Below are 23383 nucleotides of genomic sequence, written 5' to 3'. Positions count from 1 at the left end.
TGGGTGTGTGGGTCTTGCCTCCCAGAGCAAATGTCAGTTTTCAAAGCGTGGGACTACGTTTGTCTCAAGGATGTGCACTGGCCACTTGAGCACCTGGAGGGAGCCGAGGGCCAGGGTGGAGACCTCTGAGCAGCCACTTTGTGACGTTTCCCCTTCACCTCTGACCCACCTTGAGTAGCTCTTCCAGGGGTCCTGGTTCCACACCTCCCTGCTCTTGAAGCCCCCAGCCCTGTCCTCGGATGTCACAGTCAGCATGTGGCTTCCGGTCATGTTTTGCTTCAACACTGATTCTGCCCCTTGACCTCTCCCTTCTCCTCTCAAAACCTTCTAGTATTGCCACCCTTGCTTTTTCCTTCATCCTCCCATCATTTCGGCCAGGTCTAGCTGGTAAGCCACTTTGCCTCTTCCCAGCCAAATCCAGAAGGATGCAGAGATAGACTGGGGCTTCTGACTCCAAGTACTGAATTTGTTTGCAGAAACTCAATTGGGATAAAACTGAGGAATAAGAGCCCTGGGCTGGGACCTGGGCTCCCAGCTTCCCAGCTCTGTGACTTTAGGAGTCATCTCTGTGTCACCTGGGTAACAAGGGAGATGAACCAAAGAGATGCTTCCCAGAGGTATGATTCATCACTGGTGGGATGCGAGATAATTTGAGGTGATGCATCTTCTATTTTAAGAGTCGCATATTTATATAACATTATAATCTAAAAATCTACATTGAATTCCATTCTGATTAAAGACATTTTCAGATATGCATGGGCATGCATTGATCAGAATAGATAGTTCATTGTTTATTTTATTTTTTCTAAGTTTCTTTGTTTATTTTTTTGAGGTGGAGGAGGGGCAGAGAGAGAGAGAGAGAGAGAGAGAGAGAGAGAGAGGGCTCTGTCGGCACAAAGCCCAGCACAGGGCTCGATCTCATGAACCTTGAGATCATGACCTGAGCTGAAACCAAGAGTCGGACGCTTAACCGACTGAGCCACCCAGGCGCCCTGATAGTTCATTGTTTATTTTAATTTGTAAACATTTTCATATTGCTATGTTGCCGCTGTGTCTGTTTGTATGTATTGTCTATTTATGGCGGCTGATCCTGGCTGTCCGTGTATGGTGGGGATATAGGAATTCCTCGTAAAATGAATTCGTGTCAGTAAAAGAAGAGGAGTCCGTGTGAAGGAAAAGTATTAAGGAAGGTGTGGTGTGTGTGGGAGGTGGGCAGAAGCCACGCAGGGGCATCTGAGCGGCGGAAGCTCAGGAAACAGTGACATCAGGACCCCCTCCTGCTCTGAGTACAGTTGGGAATGTCATTTCGCCCACCCGCTTGTGTCAGCATCAGGCCCACCTGAGCAGATGACGCCGGCGTCCTCGTGGTGGCCGCAGTTGTGGGAGAACCAGCCGCTGTGCAGGCACTGCCACAGCCTGGCTTCCGTCCCCACGCACTCCACGTCGTCCAGAGCAATGGGGCCCACGCCTTGGTGGAAATGCGCCCTGCCGGGGGCCGACACCGCCCTGCCGCAGGCCAGCTGCCTGCACACCACCTGCGCGTCACGCGGGTCCCAGCTGTCGTCACACACGGTCCCCCAGGTGCCGTTGTAGTGCAGCTCCACGCGGCCCTCGCACCGGTGGCTGCCTCCGGCCAGCCTGAGGGCCACATCTGGGGACCGCGGACACGCCTGGGTCATGCTCTGGGTGCTCCCCCTTTGCCCCTGCCCTCAAGGAAGGTCCCGGGAATTTCCTGTGAGTCGACCCACTTTTGAGGGCTCTCCTCTCAGACGTGGGGAGGGAGCCACCAAGGGCTCAAGGGGGCCGCAAAGAGTACTCTCACGTCAATGTGAGTTTTTGAGGGGTGTGTTTCAAAGCTTTTTCCCCAGACAGGACTATTTGACAGAGGCCAAAGGAGGCCCCCAGAAGCCCCGTGTGAGGTGGGCACTGCCAGGCATGCTGACACTAGCTGTGGCTGCTCTTGGGGAACAACATCTTGATGCAGCTTTAAGGGACTACACCTGTTTTGAACGAAACGGGCTTGGAGACAGCGTCAGACAAGACCCCTCCTCAGCACGTGCAATGTGCTCTAATATCGGAAGGTGTGTGTGTGGACGTGTGGTTCCACGCGGTGTTGGGTGTTCAACCACACCCCCCACCCCTGTCAGATCTTGGGGGTAAACAAAGGAGCGTGGGGACCTTTTCCAGTCCCTGGTGCCCAGTCAGATTCGGTCACCCACCCTCGTCTTCATTACCAGGCAGCACAGGGGCCAAAATGACCAAAGGACCTACCGGTATTGTTCTCATCTTGCACAAGAGACTCATAGGATGCAAAAAAGCCCATGTTGGTGACGATAGCATCACTGTGGAAGACCACCGTCAAGCGATTTGAGGAGGAGGTGAATACTGGGGTTGTACCAGAACAGAATCTTCCCAGAGAAAAAGATTCGCTCTGTGGGCCATCAAAGATTTCAATGAAGTCGTACGGACATCCAAAGAAGTTTTCCATCCTATGAAGATACGATATCACTCAGACCATCTGCTGAGGCTTTTCCTCCACCAAGCACTGCACAGATTGGTTCAGGAAGGGAAGGTTCTGGAAGAGGTATCTGAAACCTATGTCTTTTTGCACAGATCGGAGGGAAATAGGACCCTGTTGCTAAAGGGAGTATGTATCTTCCTGTTTATAAAATCCTTTTAATTTGTAAAGTTTCCATTGAATTGCATTTCCCGAATATGGATTACAAGCACAAAGAATAGAACTTAACTGCTATTGACAGGTATGTGGTGAAAAGTACATTTTTCTCTAATCCCTGACTAGTCCCTCTGATGTCATTCTGCTTCTTAGAAGAAGCTACAATGAACAGTTTCTTTTTGTTCCCTTCCAGATAGAGTCTAAGCACAGAAGGCAGCCACTGGAGTGTTGTTCAAGGTTTTCTTGTAGACCGTTCCCTAGCAATACCCCTATGTGTGTGATGGACCCAAACCTGTTTAACTGATCCCCTACTGATGATGGCCAATTAGATGGTTTCCAATCTAGTGTTCCTATAAGAACACTGCCATGATTATCCTCCATGCACAAGACTTTGTCAGTAGACTGATATTCTGGAACTAGAATTGCTGCCTTAAAATATTTGTACCTTAAAAGGGGGTGCTTGGGTGGCTTTGTCGGTTCAGTGTCCAACTCTTGGTTTTGGCTCAAGTCACAATCTCACAGTTCATGAGATTGAGCCCTGCATCAGGCTCTGTGCTGACAGCGCAGAGCCTGCTTGGGATTCTCTCTCTCCTCTCTCTCTCTCCCCTCCCCCACTCACTCTCTTTGTCTCTCTCTCTCACTCTCTCTCAAAATAAATAAATAAATTTATTTAAAAAATTAAAGTTTTGGGGTGCCTGGGTGGCTCAGTCGGTTAAGCATCTGACTTCGGCTCAGGTCATGATCTCACGGCCCATGAGTTTGGGCCCTGTATCAGGCTCTGCACTGACAGCTCAGAGCCTGAAGCCTGCTTCAGACTCTGTGTCTCCGTCTCTCTCTTCCCTTCCCCAATTCACACTCTGTCTCTCCATCAAAAATAAATAAGCTTAAAAAAATGAAAGTTTTGATCAAAGTTTTGATATTACAGAACAGGCCTCCCAGGCCTTCCTCACTTTTTGAGAGTTAACTATGGAAGGTGGGTTTTATTTATTTATGTTTGTTTGTTTGTTTGTTTGCTTATTGGTGGGGTTAGGGGTAGTGGGCAGCACAACAGTGTCTATGACAGGGCAAAGAGGAGAGTAAAAGTGGGAGATATTTACTCACTTCACCACATCAAACGTGAGCTTGACATGAGCCCTGCCATCCACTTGTATGTCCCAGGCACACACCACATTTGTGGGGTATTTTTTAGGATACCAAGGGCTGGAGAAGGAGCCCGAATTATTTGTGAGCAAACCGCCACAGTGGAAGTTTTCATCTGTAAGATGCGGTAAAGACACCCCATCAGATAGGAGGCACTGAGCTGTGCTGGTGTTTTCAAAGGGGTCAGAGGGCACAGGCAGCAGGAGCGAGGGACACCTGTTCCAGGGCTGCTTTGGCCAATAACTGCAAAAGCCGGCTTTGGGAACTCCTCTGAGTTTCCAATGCTGTTGTTTGTCAGATGAGACCATTATACGTGTCCCGCAAGATTACAGGGCTTCGTGAGGACAAATGACAGTGACGTATGGTTGACAGGGCTTTCTGGACCCATATGCACAGATGGGTCTGAGCATGTGTTTTAATGAAAAGATGCAAGGACAATGTAAGCCCCAGTACGTATCACCGTCCAGTCATAAAACTGCTCATATTAGAAGATCCCCCATGTGATATACAAATCCCAGATGGAATCAGCACCAACAACACACAGAACACCCACTTCATGGCTGAAATACTGGATTTGGTGTGGAATTTAAATTAAAGACCCCCTGTGCTGGGGCTTCTCATATGTAAAAGGAAGAGAGCATTTATCCAGCTGTTGCAAGCGCTAACATTGAAAATAAGGCACAAGGTGCCTGGGTGGCTCAGTTGGTTGAGCATTCGATTCTTGATTTCAGTTCATGTCATTATCTCACGTTTCATGAGTTCAAGCCCTGCATCGGACTCTGCACTGATGATAGCACAGAGCCTGCTTGGGATTCTCTCTTTCTCCATCTCTCTCTGCTCCTCCCCTGCTCATGTGCACTCTCTTTCTCAAAAAAAAAAAAAAAAACAAAGAAAATAAGGCAAACAGCATCTGGTGGCTCAGTCAGTTGAGTGTCCGACTCTTAATTTAATTTTGGTTCAGGTCATGATCCCAGGGTTGTGGGATCAAGCCACTCTTAGTGTGGAGCCTGCTTAGGATTCTCTCTCTCTGTCCCTCTGCTCCTCTCTACCACTCATGCTCTCTCTCTCTCTCTCTCTCTCTCTGTCTAAAATAAAAAACAAAAAAAGAAAAGAAGGCAAGTATAAAACCATGTGAAGGACAATAGCCAAATTATGGAAAGAGCCTAAATGTCCATCAACTGATGAATGGATAAAAAAAATTGTGGTTTATATACACAATGGAGTACTACGTGGCAATGAGAAAGAATGAAATATGGCCCTTTGTAGCAACGTGGATGGAACTGGAGAGTGTGATGCTAAGTGAAATAAGCCATACAGAGAAAGACAGATACCATATGGTTTCACTCTTATGTGGATCCTGAGAAACTTAACAGAAACCCATGGGGGAGGGGAAGGAAAAAAAAAAGAGGTTAGAGTGGAAGAGAGCCAAAGCATAAGAGACTCTTAAAAACTGAGAACAAACTGAGGGTTGATGGGGGGTGGGAGGGAGGGGAGGGTGGTGATGGGTATTGAGGAGGGCACCTTTTGGGATGAGCACTGGGTGTTGTATGGAAACCAATTTGACAATAAACTTCATATATTGAGAAAAAAAAACCACGTGAAGGGTTTACGTAAAGCTGACATACCTGTAGCAGGACTGTCACCAGTCGAGTCTGTGAAGATATACAGAGAAAAAATGATGCTGTGAGCAAGGACTTTTATCCAAAATATGCCTCTAAAATAGTAAAAAATATTGACATTCCAAGCTGTGACTTCTCTGTGTCCCACTGGACAGAGATGACTGTCCAACCCAAGAGTTGGGACATCTGCACACTAAGTGTGTGGATAGGTGTAGTTTGATACAACTCGCTGGGGGCTCACCTGGGCTTCCCATTTCCTTGGTTCCCACAGCATCTATGGCATGATCATCCCTGCAAGCAGCTAGCTCTCTCTCACTGCAGGTGCCAACTCAGGGCATCCTTGGGGCCCAGATACTACACTTCTGGTGAACCTGAACTCTACCCCCGGCCCTCTCCCCACCCTCTGCAGGCCCCCAGCCCTGCCATTTTGTCAACACTAACGGGATGCGTCGCTCTTGTTCATTAGCAACAGAAGGCTTATGCTGTCGACTGTGCCCTGATTACAGGATTAAAGAGTGGCCAGGACCACATGTTTCAGGGGCCTGGTGAGCAGTTGAAATGTATGGAAGAACAATACCTGTTGGTCCCACTTTTGGACTGCCATCAACACCTACTCAAAGACCAAAGAAAAAATAAGTAGGATAGTCATGTAATTGATAAAAGAAAATCAGGTACTATTTTTGTTTGTTTGTTTGTTTGTTTGTTTGTTTGTTTAAGGATCAAACACATTCTTTCTGGGCAGTTGAGAGTGTGTATAAAAACCCATCGACGTTGTTTAAAGATTGGCAGCCTACGTCAGGGCCCACTGGATGAGGGGGAACACTCTGCTTTTCAATTTCATGATGGTTTATCTAATTGCTGTAAGTATGAAAATTGAAAGCAATTAAAATAGATGGTATGTATTTCCTTTTGGTCAGTTATAGGGCTGGAGGAGCATTAGTAACAGAGCCAAGCTCAGTCTTTCGTACAGTACCTTGGGGGCAATACTTAACAGAGTATGGGCCTGCATGTCATCGAGACAATGCCGTTGTTACCTTATCAATAAAATGAGAATGCAGTCATCTCTCTTATTAGAGATTGTGAACATGAAGTGAGCATATGAATGAGCTGGATTCGGCACTGAGCCTGGCACATGTTCAGCACTCTGGACAGCAGCTGCTAGTCCTAGTCAGGGGGCAGTGGACTGTCACCAACACCGTGGCATGCTTATCCAGGACTGGGATGTCTGATGACACAAATCCTCTATCTAATTATCACAACTTTTAAGGGGGAAACTTGAACAGTTTACAGACACAATAATTTAAGAGAAAGGACACTAACTCTTAAACAAATTGACTTTAAAAAGATGGCTTGAAGCCATGGTTTCCTTTCTGAGTAATTGCTGGCATTGATTTCTCCCTTCCCAGAAGCTGCAGGTGGGCAAGACTATCTCTGAGGGTGGCTGTGTCCTGGGGGCTCACCTGAGCAGATGGCGCTGGCATCCTCATGGTGCCCGCAGTTGTGGGAGAACCATCCATTGTGTGTGCATTGCCACAGCCTGGCTTCATTCCCCATGCACTGCATATCATCCAGCATGATGTGGCCAGTGCCTCCATCAAAGTAGCTCTGAGCTGGGGCTGACAAGGCCTCACCACAGCCAAGCTGTTGGCACACCACCGTGGCGTCTGTTATGTCCCAGCTGTCATCACACACTGTGCCCCAGGTGCCGTTGTAGAAGACCTCCACCCGGCCCTCACACCTGTGACTGCCATTCACCAGTCTCAGGGATGCACCTGGGGGACAGGAAGACAGAGGATTCTGAGCTGTGGTGCTGTCTCCAAAACTCTAGGACCTTCTGCAGTTAGAGAAGGAATGCCCAGCACCTGGGCTCATTTTTCTGTATTAGGCTATGAGACTCTAGGTAGGGTGGCCTTATGTCCTGCTTTGCCTGGAATAGTCCTGGTTTATAACTGTCATAGAGCAAGTAATGCCTGTTAATTAGTTTAGAGTCCCTTTTAAACTCTCAAAAGTATCCTGACTGGAGGATAAGTTATGTGGTCACCCTGAGCATAATCCACTGAGAGCTCGGGAATGTTCCCCACATCCTAGGAGGTCTGTATAAGTGCTCTGGGTGGTTTTGTATTGAATTCACCTGGAATCAGGTGTACTGGTAGTTGTAGTTTGAGGTAGCTTTGTTCCAGAAGGATCGGCCCTACTGCATCCTCCCCTCCTTTGGTAAAGAAAGATCTTCATTTGTGTCCTTAAATGCAAGATATGAGATCCAGCCACCTGTTTCTTTAGCCAGGATGTTTTGGTGGTGGAAAAGGACAGTGAGTGGCAGAGCAGGGTGAGGGATTGGCTGGGGACTGTTAGAGTGGACGTCACTCAGGGTGGCATTAATGATGGTGGACTCTGCAGGTCAGATTTAGAAAGCATCTCCTCTCTTAAAGGGAAAGGACACAAATTAGATCTAGCTTCCATCCAGGGTGAATATTAGGATACCTACCACTCTCCCTTTCATCTTGTTGAATGGCATTATACAGAGCATAAAACCCTGTGTTGGTGATCATGGCATCACTTCTGAACACCACAGTCAAGATGTTTGAAGAGGAGAGGAAGGTGAGCTCTGCCCCAGCACAAAATCTGCCCATGGAGAGTGAGGCAACTTGCCGTCCGTCGAACACTTCAATAAAGTCATAAGGGCACCCGTATATGTCTTCTAATCTGAGGAGGTAAAGGCACAGCAAATCTCCTCAAGGAAATCTGCAGAAAAGTCTTAAATGAAAGCGTCATTTGTACTGTATCCAGCCAGAAACTGCAATCATCACTGCTGCCTCCTTTCAACCACACATCCCACTGGTGGACTTGACCCCTTCAATATGGCTTGAATTTGCCCTTCTGTCCTTCCCTGTGGGCACCGGCCCAGGTCAGTCATCCTTGTGCTGTGTCTCCCATGCTCTGTTTCAGCGGCCCCCATCTGGTATCTTGGCTTTTGATCTTTCCCATCAGCTTCCTCTCTACCTCCAATGCCTCCTGAATGTCCCCTGACTCTATTCAAACTCTGACATTCCCTGGGGGTGTGGGCAAGTGTCCACTAGTGTCTCATTGAGTAGAACACTCAGTGGGACCTGGAGCAGGGACAGATGTTGACCTGCTGTCAATAAGCCCCCAGGGCCTGCTGAGTAGGACTCTCTCCTTCCATGCCCCAAACTGCCTGGTTCCAACCTGGATGATCAGAGAAGTTGTCCCTGACCATCCCACCAAACCCCATCTGCCCAACCACCCCTTCTCTATCCTATTACCATCTAGGTATATATATTTTTCTTCATAGCATTTATCAACTTATCACTGATGGGAATTGTCCTTGAGCTACTGGTTTATTTGAGTACTATTTGCCTCCCCATCTACAATATGAACTTAATGAGGACAGAGATCTTGTCTGTCTTGTTTGCCACTAGAAGTCTGTGCCTAGACCAGAGTCTGCATGAAAGCAGGCTCAACAAATATTCCTTAAAGAATATCAACATTAATCTAACATGATAAACACAGGAGGTATGCACATTGACATTCCAACAGCCGTAAGTGGCCCCTAAGGCATGTGTTGTAAGTGCCTGTTGCACAATACACGCACAATGGATACCTCCCAGTGTACGCAGACTCCCAAATTTGAAAGCCTGTTTGTTGAAAGCACACCCGTTCCAGAGGAGTAAGAGCCAAGTGCCTCTTACCTTTAAGATAAGAAAAAATGATAACATTTGTGTGTAAGGTGACAATAGGGTGACAGTAACAGATGAAACCATAATCTGAGAAACCATTTCAGTGGAAAACAAGACACACTTCACTTAGCAAGAATGAAATGGCACATTTTAAATATGAATATAATTTTTGCAAATCGAGTGTGAAGCGGGTTTCCATAGGAGCTGAAATAGAAAAAAAAAAAAAACTAAAGCAAGCTGCAATCAGGGGCTCTCAGTACCATCGACATTTGGGGCTGGAGAAGTCCTTGCTGTGGGGGGCTGTCTTGTGAATAGTAGGACACTCAGCCTCATCCCTGGCCTCTAAGCACTATGTGACAGTGGTACCCCATGCCCGCAACTGAGACAATAGAAGATGCCTCCAGGCCCAGACGAATGTCCTGTGGGGTCTGCCATTTCTAGTGGAGCCTCATTGGAGCAAACTAACTAACTTCATGTCCTTAGATGCAAAAAGCAGATATCGAGAAATCTAGTCTTAAAAACATCAAACCCTGAAAGTTAGTGCCTACGCTTTGGCTCTAGGTAACACTTTTAAGCAGCTCCTTGATTTGCATCCTCTGAAATTGGAGCAGGAAATTTCTGTTGGGACAGCAGCTCTGAGACTGCAGGGAGAGTGGGCCACTGCAGCCGTTTGGAATAACCATTTTCCAGAAGTGGTAAAATGATACTCTGTGCCCCAAAAGAATAGAACTATGGATTCCATAGATTTGAATATAGCATACCAAATCTTCTCACACTGCTTTAAATGAGTAAATGTGTGTGCAGTGAATGAATGAACGAATGAATGAATGATAAGTATATTTTGTTCACCATGTACAATGCTCCCTGATATTGGTTTATGTTCTCCCCCATTTGAAAGGAATTTTGGCCATCAGGTAAAGCTAATCGAATGCATCCCTCACTCCACTGCTGACCCATTTCCCATTTGAAGGCAGCATTTAGCCATTCAGCTCCTTGACTGCTGAGGCCAACAAACACAGATGGAAAGCAGTGGCAGAGGTCTGGCAGAGACTGTGACAAAGTCAGGAAGAGAGAAGGACCCAGTTGGGACCCAGTGTAGAAAGCTGAAACCAGGTTAAACAATATCAGGAAAAGCAATATTTTTAATTTGCATTAAAAAGTCACTCATGTATATGTGAATATGTATGTATATATACATGCATATAAATATGCATTAAAATTGGAGAAATTCCTTTAAAAATGGATGATGGTCAGAGAAAGAAGCAGGAAGTACAATGGGCCTAAGAAGAATGCATGAATGGAGTCTATTTAATCTGCGAAAGAAAACTCTTAGCAGGGTCACGACAGACATTCTTGAAGAAGAGGAAGCAGACATGTTTTGTGTAGCCTTAGAGGCAAGAATGAAGTTCAGAAAATGGGAATGAAGAAGAACAAACTTGGGCTCGGCCCAAGGAAGAAGCAGTGTCCCCAGTGGAGCTGGCTGAGAGTGGAGGGTTCATGAGGTCTTCGTGTGTGGGCCACCCCAGATGACGCTGCCTTGGTGGTCTGGTGTCAGGGATGCTCGTGGGTGTTTGGGGCGTTCTCCAGTGCATAGGGAGCTGAGCTCAATGATTATAAGACTCCTAAGCTCAGATGACCAGACCTATTTTCACCTAAAATGTGAAAGGATGTGTTACACGGTGCTGCAGGCTGAATGTTTGTGTCCCCTCAAAATTCATATGTTGAAACCTAGCCCCCAGCAGGATGGTATGAGGAGGTGGGGCCTTTGGGAAGTGATTAGGTCATGAAGGCAGAGCCTTCGCAATGTAAGATCAGTGCCCTTACAAAGAGTCCTGAGAAAGCTCCCTTGTCTCTTTTACCAGGTGAAGCGACTGTGAAACTATAACCAGCTGTGAACCAGGAAGCAGGGCCCCGCCAGACACTGAATGCTGATCTTGGACTTTCCAATCTCCAGGACTGTAAGAAACACGTTTCTGTTGTTTATTATCTGATTTTTGACATTTTTGTTATATCAAAACTGAGCTGGGTTGACTAGATGTGCAGAAAGTCCACCTACTTAAGGAAAGCATGGATTCAAAGCTAATCTGGCCTTTGGTGTAGAAAAAGGCAAAGCTGCTTACTTCAGGCTTGGGATCACCAGTTCTATGTGGAACTTCTCAGCCATGTGTATCACCCAGATACACTCCACGTCGGTGGGGTAGTTTGTTGGATACCAAGGACTGGAGAAGGAGCCCGAGAGACCAGAAATGACTCCTCCACAAGAGTTACTTCCTCCTGTGGGCAGACAAGAGACAACTGGTTGGCTTCTTCCAGCATGCACCTGGCATTTCCCAGGAGTAGAATCCACGATTCCATCAAACTCAACAGTGAGTCACAAAATGGGAAGGGATCATGGTGGTAGCATAGTTGTGGCTTGGCTGCAGTGTGTGCATCCCTGAGAGGGAATGAGGGGGAAGGAAAGATGTGTGACTTGTACCAGAGCAGGACCCTAAGGCTGTAGGTGAGACTGGAAATGGCGTGGGACATGTATGTGGCAGGTGTGGGGTGTCCAGCCAATAATTTCATTAATGCTCTGCCCAGCTTCCTGCCATGCAAACCAGCTCAACTCAGATGTAGACAATCCATGCACTCGTGAGGGCTCCATCCCACCAATTCCTTCCCCTCAGGTAGCCAGAACAGACAGACATCCATTCTGCTTTTACAGGTTATCAACGTGATTCTATCCTTTACAGGTTATACTTTCAATGAAAAGAGAGTTACCTCGTGGTGTAGGCACTTGAGGGATGGGAGCTGCAAAAACCAAAACCAAAGAAAATCAGGAAAGAGGCATCACAAAAGCATCATATATTCACGTACGAATGAGTGAACCTGTAACTCTGCTTGAGTCTTGAAGCATGGTGTGGGCACGCACGCTCATTTCTCTTTTCTCTCCTAACGCGGGATGTGGTCTCTCCCCTTCTTTCGGTGAATCGCCAGGAAATCACAGATAGCACACAGCTACATGACTTATTTTCTCTTCTGTGTTAGGGTCCACCAACCCCAGGGCTGTCCTGAGATCGATCAGTCGTGCATCACCCACAGAAACATCACTGGGCTTCTGAGCATGTCACTGCAGAGTGTGCAGAAATGCACAGGGACAAAAACTGGATGGCTGAGAGCCCTGGGCAGGGGAGGGCAGGTCGGATAAGAATTACGTTGAAATAGATGACCCTCAGTGGGAGAGCTTCCTCCTTTCCTGTGTCCTTTTGGCTTTGATTTCCAGGAGGCCTATATTTCTACATTCTGATGTGTCCTTTTAAAAAATATTTATTTTTGAGAGAGAGAAAGCATGAATAGGGAAGGAGCAGAGAGAGAAAGAGAAAGAGAGAGAATCCTAAGCAGGCTTTGTGCTGTCAGCACAGAGCCCGGCACGGGGCTCAAACTCACAAAATGTGAGATCATGACCTCAGTCGAAATCAAGAGTCAGATGCTTAACCGACTGAGCCACCCAGGCGCCCCTCTAGATGCATCCTTAATCGCCAGTGCCTGGTGAGCCGAAGGCAGATTTTGAAAGCCTGTCCATTGGGAAGCTGGTACTTGCCGGAGTCCTACACTAGGGGTTGGCGGGCACAGAGTTTGAAGCAAATGGGTCAGATGCATTTAAGAATTCCTTTGTGCCCGTTGTCCTCCTTGGGCAACTCTGCCTCCAGGTGTAGAGCAGTGAGGACAGCGGCACTACCCACTGCCTGCCTTCTCAGTCCTTCTCCAGGAAGGGTGCTGGACATCAGCAGAATGCATTTTTTTGATGACCTAAAGTTGTCTTAGAAGCAATTCCCTTTTGTTAAAATGTTTGACATGCAGCGTTTCCCTTAGAGAGTTAAATGGCAAAAGCCTTACTCTGTGTGTGTGTGTGTGTGTGTGTGTGTGTCCAGAAGAATATATAATGCTTTATCGAGAAGTGGTTAGCTTACAAGGTGTATACTGTTTAGACATAAAGGATTTCATTTCCCCCTATAATTTCTTTTCTTCCATGACCCATTCTTTTATTCAGTCAGCTATGCCTCTCTGACTCAGAAAAGGAATACTATAGCAGAGAGAAAAAAGAGAAAAGGCTTCTGAGGTTTGATACTCTAGACCGCAAGTGGACGTGGCGCAGAGCTGTGTGATGAACCGAAAACCGTGTTCTCCTCCCTGGCCCGGGGCTAGAGGAGATTCCTCGCTGGGATAGAAAAGGAAAAACCAGAGGGCGCCAAGCAGAGGTAGCTGCTTGTCAGTCCCTGAGAAATGGCTCTGTAGGCTCTGCCTCCCCTCCCGGGCTACGGCACGATTAGTGGGTCCCAGTGCAAAATGAAAATGTGGGGCCTCAGCTGGAGGTGGGGAAGTCAATCGCCCCTTCCCACGGGTTCATTTCTACAGGGGATGGTGATGATGGTGATGCCCACCTGGGATGCCCTGGGGGCCTGGACTGGAGTGGGTAAGAGGCCCCCACCAAGTGTCCCTCCAAATGTCCCATGGTGATGCCAGTCCAGAGTAGGGACAGGCTGCCAGCCACCTTGCCCACCCCCCAAACACTACAGGGTGCACCCTGACCTTGACCTGCCCTGCATCCAAACCCGGAGTGGGGGCAGAGTGTGGAAGTTGTCACAGAGCAGGGCTGGGGAGGAGGCTGGGTGGGGACCAGGGTGCCAGCAAGAAGGGAAGTGGGCAGCTAGAGCCTGTCCTGGAGAGGTAGACCGCTGTAGGAGGCAGGACCACACGTGCTTAGATCCCGCTGGAGTCTTGAGTTTGGACATCACTGCCACACATCGACTCTGAGTAGGTTACCAGAACAAGGTATACCCTTTCTCTGTTCCTGCCATGTCTGTGAAGCCAGAAGGCCCTCAGAATAGCCCCAAATGGCTTCACTTCTCACACTCAGCTTGTTCTTGACCCACTGGGAGAGCGAGCCATTGATGCATCGGTGTTTTCTTGCAGGCTTTCGTTTTTTAACACATGTCCCTGGGAGGCAAAACTTTCTACCTTCTCTCCTCTCCATCCTGACCCTCTTCCCAGCCATGGTGATAGAACCTCTCCCCCTCCCCCCAGCCTTCCTTGCTCTGTTGTCCAGAGAGGAGTTGGGGATGCCATTTCATTTGGGGAATGAGGCTCTTAGCTTATTGTCTAAGCCGCTGGTTCTCAACTTGCTGCATGTTGGGATCACATGGGAAACTTTAAATATTACTGATGACCTGGTGTGACCCCAGAGATTCTGATATGACTGGTCTTGGTGCAGCCTGGGCATCAGGAATTTAAAAGCTCCCTGGGTAGTCAGTCAGTGTCTAGGTCACAGTCCAGCAGTGTCTAGGTCAAGACAGAGATTAGATTTCCTACTCACTTTGCAGAGATATTGGAAGTTCACGGTGTTGGACCTACCTGGGAATGCAGGGATCACATCTGGAGCCCAGTCCCCAGCATCTGCATGAATTTAAAAAAAGTAGGTAGATGTAGGAAATCTGAGTTACATTTTATGAAGGCAGGTGGTGGTTCAGATCTCAAGCAGGTAAGCTTCGTGTTACACAAGCAACACGGGCATGTTGGATCCTGGAAAAGCAGTTCAGGCCTGGGAGAGATTGCAGAGAACAGGACTTGACAGGTATGTGGGCCTGGCACATGTGTCTTTAGAATGGAGTCAGGCTGTCAGCATTCTTTGTCAACCTGGCTAAAGGGACACTCATCTGCGGGGCCACCGCCCTCCGCTTCCCTAGCCCTGCTTTGTGCACAACCGCCATCCATCACTAAGATGTTGCTGGCTGAAAGTTCAGAAAGAAACTGCCACGGGGGGACAGGCTACCTGAGCAGACGACACCGGCGTCCTCATGGTGGCCACAATTGTGGTCTGACCACCCGGAGCTGGGGCACTGGCCGAGATGGTTCTCGCTTCCCGAACACTGAATGTTATCCAGGAGGATGTTTCCAGAGCCCGGGCCGAAGTGAGCCTTTCCAGGGGCTGCAATGGCCCGTCCACACCCCAGCTGTCGGCACACGACCTTGGCTTCATTGAGGTCCCAGAGGTCATCACATATGGTGCCCCAGGCCCCCTGGTGGAGGACCTCCAACCGTCCTGAGCACCGTCCTGAGCCGCCCACCAGCCGCAGCTCTGGTCCATCTTCTAAACAGAGCAGGGTTTTATTTTTGAGTTTGGGAAGTTTTAAGTAGGAAGGATTTCTAGCTCCCATGTTCATGGGTAAGGCACATTAATTCAAGAACAAAGCGTAAGGCTGTCTTAATTCTGTAATAGGCGGGGTTTGTGGGCTTCAGGGTGAGACAGAGAAGGGTTTGAATCCAGCTCTAATGCTCTCTAGCTGTGTAACCTTTGACAAGTTCCTTCGTCTGCCTGGGCCTCGGTTTTCTCATCTGTGAAATGGGAGCTCCAGCAGCATGTATCTCAGAGGGCTGTAGTGATGAGTGGGTGGGAATGGGAGTATAAAGCACAGTCAGTGCTCAACACCCAGCCCATGGCTTCTGCAGCTCTCGCTGTGTGGTTCTCTGACACAGTACTGGGATCCTGGGGAAATGGGTCCCCCGTTGCATTTTTGGACATGACTTGGATGAGGGTAGATTTATCCCCTGAAGGCACCTGGGCCACCAGGGTGTCTATGACTTCCTAAAGCCCAATAGGAACGGCTATTTCTGGGCCAACGGGCAGTGGCCAGCTCGATTGCCTGCTGTCTCCTGGAGACATCCCAGGGACAGCCTTCCCTTTCTGAGCGCACAAGCTGTGCCACACTGACCTTTTCCCCTGTCTCTCCAGCATGTCCCCAAGAGCCTTCATATTTGCTATTCTCTCTGCCTGGAATGCCCCCTCATTGTCATCCATCACACGTGACCTCCTCAGCAAGGCCGTCCATTCCCATTCCCTCCGTAGGGGCAACCCCCTCACCCTAGCATTCTCTTCTGCCCTCCCCACCCAGACTCTGTCTTCCCAGGCATTACCACCACCCCCAAATCATCTTGTCATTTCAACTGCACCTCACTGCCTTAGTTCAATTGTCCATGTGACCCTCTTAGTGGGAAAAATCTATCAGGCACACAGTAGGGCTTATGGGACCAATTGCGGGGTATTTTAAAAACTTAATTTTCAGCCCTTTTCTAATAACAGGAGCCCTCACAGTTAGAAAACTGTTCTGTCTTTTAAAGACCAAAAGCCTACTTGAAGCTTGCTACCTGACTCTCTTTCGCCTTGTGGAATCACGTTGAACATAGCATAAAAGCCAGTGTTGGTGATCATAGAATCACTTCGGAAGACCACTGTCATGATGTCTGAGGAGGAGAAAAATATCAGAGCTACTGAGGCACAGAACTTCCCCATGGACAGTGAGGCGATCCGGGGGCCATCGAAGATTTCAACGGAGTCGTAAGGGCATCCAAGGATATCCTCTAGGCTGGGGGGATCCAAGTGGATGGTTAGTGGCAGATTAAAACTTCCTAGATCTAAAAGCTTAAAAAGTATGGCAATCATGGGATTAAATATTTGGATTTACTTTAAACTGCATATTGATATGTTAACTTCTACAGATGCCTTACTACAGAAGTCTTATTTTGTCTGAAGATTGTGGGAGGCTTATGGCTACAACTTAGCAATCACCAGTCACCGTCTACATGAAACATTAGAAAGACTAGTGTGCACTACAAATAAATTCTTACCAGGCCAATCACCCTGATGATCAGCATGTAAACATTACAGCCAGATTTTCCTACCTCCATATTTCATGACATTTTTCATACCCCAAATCTTGGGGAGAAAAAAGTTAATTTTATTTAATTTTATTTTTTTAATGTTTATTTATTTTTGAGAGGCGGGGAGGGCAGAGAGAGAGGAAGATACAGAATCCGAAGCAGGCTCCAGGCTCCAAGCTGTCAGCACAGAGCTCGACCCAGGGCTCGAACTCACAAAAAGTGAGATCATGACCTGAGCCGAAGTCGGATGCTTAACCAACTCAGCTACCCAGGGGCTCTGAGAAAAGTTAATTTGAAAATAGAAAGGTCAGCATATAGAGAGTATCTGCACTTTGGCGATCTCTCACAAGGGATGTGTGTGAGGCTGGGGATTTTGAAGGAACTGTGTGATTTTGAAGGCACAGATGACCTATAACAGGATAGACTTTGGAGGTGTGGGCTCAAGGTTCTCACTTCCTTGACTGCTCTCTGTGTCCTTAGGGTTTCAGTCAACAAAGAAAATATTTTCTAGAACATTCTTTGGCATAGGGCATGCCTGACTCCATGGGCCGAGCAGTGTGTGCTACAGGTGGATTTTCATAGCATCTCCTAGTGTTGCTGGGTTCTCAGCATGATGTCTGTCACATACTACAAGAAGGTCTTTGCACAGACTCTGCCCATAGAACCACGTGTCGGAGAAAAGCTGGAGCTTTGACATCAGACAGACCTTGCCAGTTAGCCTCAGGCAAGTTAGTTAACCTCTCTGAGCCTCAGGTTCCTCATCTCTAATGGAGAGGAGAAGGGTATATATCTTAGGGCTGCAGTGATGCTGGAATATGACAAAGCATACCAAGTACATTGTATAGAGCCTGGACACACAGCCAACGCTAAAAAAATGTCGGCTATTCTTTCATGCCATGGAGATAAAAAATGGAGATAAAAAAGTGAATCAGAGAAATATATTCCCTACGTGTCAGAGATGAGGCCATGCCTTCATTGCCTCCTTTCACTTGGTGGCAACATTGAGAAGATGCCGGGCCTGGGGCTAGAGCAGGTGGGTCAAGTGTGTGTATGGAAAGCCTCTTACTGTTTGCTGAAAATTTAGATAAAGGAAAAAGGAGGTCTAAGAAGATAGGTATTGGTACCCATGGTAGAACAAGGGCAAAGCTGATAAGGAGGAATTGGGTGGCACCTTTAGAAAACAAAATCAAAAGAAGAACTATCATAATAAGGTTGAGTTAAATATGTAAATAAATCACTTATTGAATTTTTTAAACTAGAAGTAACTCTAGGTTTTATCACAAAATTAACTTGACCCTTAAATTGGGAAGAATTTTGCATTCTTCTGCCTCCCCCCCCCCCCCCCCCGCCAAACGTTTCGGTCTAAATGAAATATCTTTATTCTGATGTCACAAACCAATATTCATATTTAGAGAGAATCTTCTCTTAAAAGTTTGTTTTCTTACTTCAGAGTTGGAATCATGAGTTCTATGCGGAATTTTTTATCCACATGAATCTCCCAAACGCACTGGATGTCTGTTGGGTAGCTTTCTGGATACAGCGGACTGGAAAACGAGCCAGAGACACTAGACATGACCCCTCCACAAGAGCTAGTTCCTCCTGAAGCAACAGGAAAGAGGATGTCAGCATGTGCCCATTTGTATGACTCCAGTAATGACCCACTCACACCCAGTGGTCTGGTTGAGTCAGGCAGCAGTCCACCTGGGTGGACACACCCAGGCTGTCTGAACAGATCTTTAGCCTAAATGTCACCGGGGAAGGAGAGTCCATTCAATCTCATTCTAAAGGGGAAAGTATTAATATATGGGAGTTCCCTGCCGTTTCCTCTCCCCTTACCATCTGATGAAGAAAATATTGTATTTTTCAGGTCTGTTCACTATCTTCTTCCTCTTCTATGGCAGAAAGATTCTTGCTTGCGGGGAGAGAGGCAGAGTGTATGTACATGGGGGGGTTGGGAATGAGGGACACAGGGACAGAGGCTGTCAGGTCTGGGTAAGGTGTTAGTTGGGGAAGGTTTGGGAAACCGGAAGCTCCAGAACAACTTTGGGGTCTGATGAGTTGGAGAAAAGTTGTGGACTGTTGAAGGACGCTATGATGGGCACCCCCTGCCAACCACGTCTTCACTACTTTTTCTGGGTAGATTGTGTTTCCTTTAACTTAGTAGCTCCTGAGACTGAAACTTACAGGTTTTTAGATTTATAAGAGTTACACAAATGAACTCTGATTCTTCCATATTAGTTGTCATATTAATATAAATCAGTACATAAGCATACATACACGTGCACACGTGCACACTCATGCACACACACTTAAAGCGGCAGGCCACACAAGAAAGCAGAAATCTTAGAGTCATCAAGTTATTTTAGAGGAAATTTGAAAACACAACATGCGTTGTTAACCTTGTCCTTAAATTACTACGTTGCTTAATTTTCTTCTTTCCGTTTGTGCCCGACTCACTTGTAATGCTCCCAGAATCCCAAGACTCCTGGTCTTTCCTGCAACGGATGGCAGGAGGTGGGGATGTGCCCAGGCATCTCATCACTCTGCTGTTGGTCGGTTGTAGTTAGAACAACCAGGCTGGGTCAGACGGACATGAAACCCCCTGGGACTGGATTTCCTGAAACCTCTACAGGTAAGTTGGTGCCTGTCATGGGTGCCCCCTACAGGACTGTACCCAGAAAGCAGGCTGGGTACCCCTGGATGGGCGAACCACATTTCCTTCTAGTTTCTCGTCACCCTCCCACCTACCTACTCTGACCTGGGCAGATCCACTCCCTTTACAGCCTGCCCCTTTGGTTAAAAAGTCAGTATTTCAGGCCTTAGCAGTATTAATGAATGCCCTTTGGCAAGGCCGTGGTGAGGACTGAGAGGCTCCATTGACTGAGGTCCTGACTCCCCTGGTGTTCTCATGGCTGGGGCCATGACAAGACTGGCATGGGTAGTGGACAAGCAGCCCCTCGCCCATGCTGTTCCAGCCTATCTGTGCCACATCCTAGGCACACTGCCTAGCATCTGCTGTGATGGCTCTCTTGGCATGGGGTTACCATTTCAATTTAAAACAAGTAACTACCTGTTATATGATCCTGAGAAGCTGTGGAAAGACCTAGAAGGAAAAAAAGGGAGAGGATGATGAATTTCAGGGGGAAAATACTGAGTTTCATATATAAGCTAGTGAAATGTGAAGGGTTTTCTCTGAAATGTCAATGTACTTAGTGCAGACTGAGAAAGGGCTGACGGTGCTGAGTGACTATTTCTACCATCTTGTGGCAGATTAAAGAAGGCCATGCATTCTTGGACCTGCCTCCTGTCACAAAGTGGGATCTAGGTCTCCTCACCTGACCCTGGTGGCCTCTGTTTTGCCCAACAGAATATGGCAGAGGTGATACTGTGCATTAAGAGACTGGAAGCTTCCATTTATCTCTGGGAACAGTGGCTTGCTCATGGCACCCTGAGCCACCTTATAAGAAGTCTGACTACGCTGCTGCAGAGACTGTGTGAAGAGGCCCCAAGACTGCCTGGGGAGGAAGGGGGCCCTGGCTGAGCCCACACTTCCAGCTGTCTCCACCAAGCACCAAGCATGTGAGTGCAGCTGCCCTTGACTCTCCAGACCAGTCTCTAGGTGAACAGCACCAAATGACCCTGCTCAGTGCTATGTGGAGCAGAAGAGGCTCCCATCTGCCCAGTGCCCGAATTCCTGACCCACAACAACATGATGTGTCACTGAATAGTCATTGTGTTAAACCACTATGTCTGTGGAGTAGCAACAGATAGCCAGAGTGGTTCCTGTCAATCAACACGGTCTTCCTCGTTTCCCCATCATCTATGTAATCTTCAGTTTACCTGAGTTACGGAAAAAGAGACAACTACAGGTAGGCCTTCATTTAAACATCCACGGCCCTTGACCCCGTCCATAATGGCCTTTTAACTTTGGATGGCCCTTCCCCCTCTCTTGTGACCCCAACACATAAAGCTGGTCTGCCCCCCGCCCCGAGACACTCAGAACACATCAAGGTCTCCTCCAAGGAAGTGTCCAAGAAGGATGCTTCTGACAATACCTCGTGACTTGTGTAAGGTCTCTGAGGCTGTGCGGGGGCAGGCAGTTTCATTCAAAGGGCAAGAGATGGGGTCTGTAAAGTCCAGTTCGGCTACTTTCTTTCTTTCTTTTTATTTAAGTTTATTTATTTTGATAGAGAGAAAGAGAGAGAATCCCAAGCAAGCTCTGCACTGTCAGTGTGGAGCCTGATGTAGGGCTCAGTCCCATGAACTGTGAGATCATGACCTGAGCTGAAACCAAGAGTCTGATGCTTAACGGACTGAGCCACCCAGGTGCCCCTCTGCTTCTTTCAAATCAAGTTATCTTGGGCAGGCTTTGGTTCTCCTTAATCCTTAGCTGCAAGAATTAAATAAATTAATTCATACAGAAACCCTAGCATCATGCCCTGCTGCTGTGCAAGTGCTCAGAAATGTCTATTGCAATGAAACAAAATGCCTTTTCATTTATCTCCAGTGTCATTTCATAATTTACATTGCATGTGTTGGTCTGTTTTTGCTAATCTTTTTATTACAGATGAATATCACTCAATCATTACATTACAAAATCTTTGAAAACAGGCAAAAGTCGTAAGATTTCCAAGAGCGTGTACTTTGTGGTCAGACTGACCAGTGTCAGTACTCGGTTCCACCATTAACTTGCTGAATGATCTCAGGAACGTTACTCAACCTTTCTGTGCCTCAAATGTCTCTTCTGTAAAATATAATATAAAATGCCTTTTTGCAGGGTTAGCCATAATCTGGGCAAAATGTCTCCCCATCTTTGTGCTCATTTTAACCTGTCTTTGTGTAGCCAGGGCCAGTGAAATGATGTGGTAAATGAGACTGGTGGCCAAGAACACTGACGATGTGGGTAGCCTTGGTACGTTGCTAACTTTCTATGTTTCAGTTTACCTACCTGGAAAAGTACTTGCCTCAAGGGGTTACCGGGAGGATGAAACAAGTTATACATATGACGGACTCAGAACAGTGCCTGGTTCTTAGCATTTATAAGTAAATTGGATATTATTAATATTATTAGAAAGTTGTCTAGACTAGAAAAAGATACTGACATACCTGGAGGGGTGGGAGGAGGCAGTTCTTCCGCACCTGAATGTATAAAGAAGGGTAATAGGTTGCTTACTTCAGTGAATCCAAAGCATGGAGGAGGTGGGTGGGAGATAGAGGGGAGAGGGTACAGATGGGGACTGAAGGGGAGACACAGGACTATCTGGGCACAGGACTCAGCCCTCCTCTGGCAAGATCCCTGACCGAGGGAGGTGGGACACAGCAGCTGAGTCACCTATGCCCCACGGCAGGCAGGGCTGGATTACTCATGGCCCCTCTTATGCTGAATCACGTGGATGACTTGAGAAAATGCAGATTCCAGCCCCCTTTCCCAAACTAGTTCATTGTGATCTCTGGGGGTGGGGCCCTGGACTCTGCATTGTAATGCCCCGGGTGGTGCTGGGGTACGTGAACATTCTAGACTTCCAGGTGCTGCTGAAGTGTGTGTGTGAGCCCAGGGCTTGGTGCAGAGCAGACGCTCAAGGATTATTTCATGCAAGAATGAGTGAATGGGTGGATGGATGAAAATTCCATCTGGGATGCGTAGTTTCAAAATGTCTTCGAGAACAACATTAGAAATTATTGCCTGAGACGGCAGAGGCTACCTGAGCAGATGACACCGGCGTCCTCGTGGTGGCCACAGTTGTGCTCCGACCAGCCCAAGTGGGCGCACTGACCCAGGGAGCGCTCCATCCCAGAGCACTGTACATTGTCCAGGAAGATGTCTCCAGAGCCGGGGCCAAAGTGGGCCTTCCCAAGGGCGGACACAGCCCATCCACACCCCAGCTGTCGGCACACAACCTCAGCTTCATTGAGATCCCAAAGGTCGTCACACACAGTGCCCCAGGCCTCCTGGTGGAGGATCTCCACGCGTCCTGAGCACCGACCTGAGCCGCCCACCAGCCTCAGGTCTGGCCAGTCCCCTGCAGAGAGAGATCTGGTGAGTGTGGTCTCCATATGACCCACCTGAGGTTCACCGGCACCGGGCCTCTGAGGCCGGCAGGACCATGGGGTTGCAGAGGGACATGCCCGGTCTTGAGCCCTGGGACATGTCCTCATGTTTCTCATGTGTTCCTGAGCTGCAGGGGGTGTGGTCTTCAGCCAGTTTAATTTCATTTGAAAGGTATTTATTGATTGCCTTTCCTGTTAGGCATTGATGTTGCTGCTATAAAACCAAGAGATATGATTCCTGCCCTCAGGGAGCCTAAAGTCCTTCAATCACATGCAGACACTAGGACCATGCTTTATTCCACCCTGCGATAAAAGTGGTGAAGGGAACACGTGCTATGTTATGAACAGACCAAATGGGGCACCTGGAAGGAATCCTCTTAAAATGCTGAGAAGGCTAAATACCTAGTAGTGCAATTGCTGGGTTCTAGAGTAGTTCTATTTTTTAATTTTTCGAGGAAACCCCATACTGTTTTCCAGAGTGGCTGCACCAGTTTGCATTTCCACCAACAGCG

General features: G+C 47.7%; 1 protein-coding gene across 1 annotated transcript in view; it reads right to left on the bottom strand.

Moving 5' to 3' along the window:
* Positions 1-23383, bottom strand: part of LOC125933170 (deleted in malignant brain tumors 1 protein-like) — a 183441-nt gene that overhangs the window by 28330 nt on the left and 131728 nt on the right. The window contains 15 exon segments of the mRNA XM_049646026.1: positions 1340-1651; positions 2272-2489; positions 3776-3929; positions 5440-5466; positions 6894-7205; positions 7919-8136; positions 11249-11402; positions 11889-11918; positions 14520-14561; positions 14938-15255; positions 16311-16528; positions 18269-18422; positions 19894-19926; positions 21930-22155; positions 22506-22910. Of these exon segments, the coding sequence (XP_049501983.1) occupies positions 1340-1651; positions 2272-2489; positions 3776-3929; positions 5440-5466; positions 6894-7205; positions 7919-8136; positions 11249-11402; positions 11889-11918; positions 14520-14561; positions 14938-15255; positions 16311-16528; positions 18269-18422; positions 19894-19926; positions 21930-22155; positions 22506-22910 (2821 nt within the window).

This window comes from Panthera uncia, chromosome D2 (genome assembly GCF_023721935.1).
Source record: "Panthera uncia isolate 11264 chromosome D2, Puncia_PCG_1.0, whole genome shotgun sequence".
Classification (NCBI taxonomy): Eukaryota; Metazoa; Chordata; class Mammalia; order Carnivora; family Felidae; genus Panthera; species Panthera uncia.
Note: the sequence above shows the minus strand (reverse complement) of the source record. Positions and strands in the feature narration are given on the sequence as shown.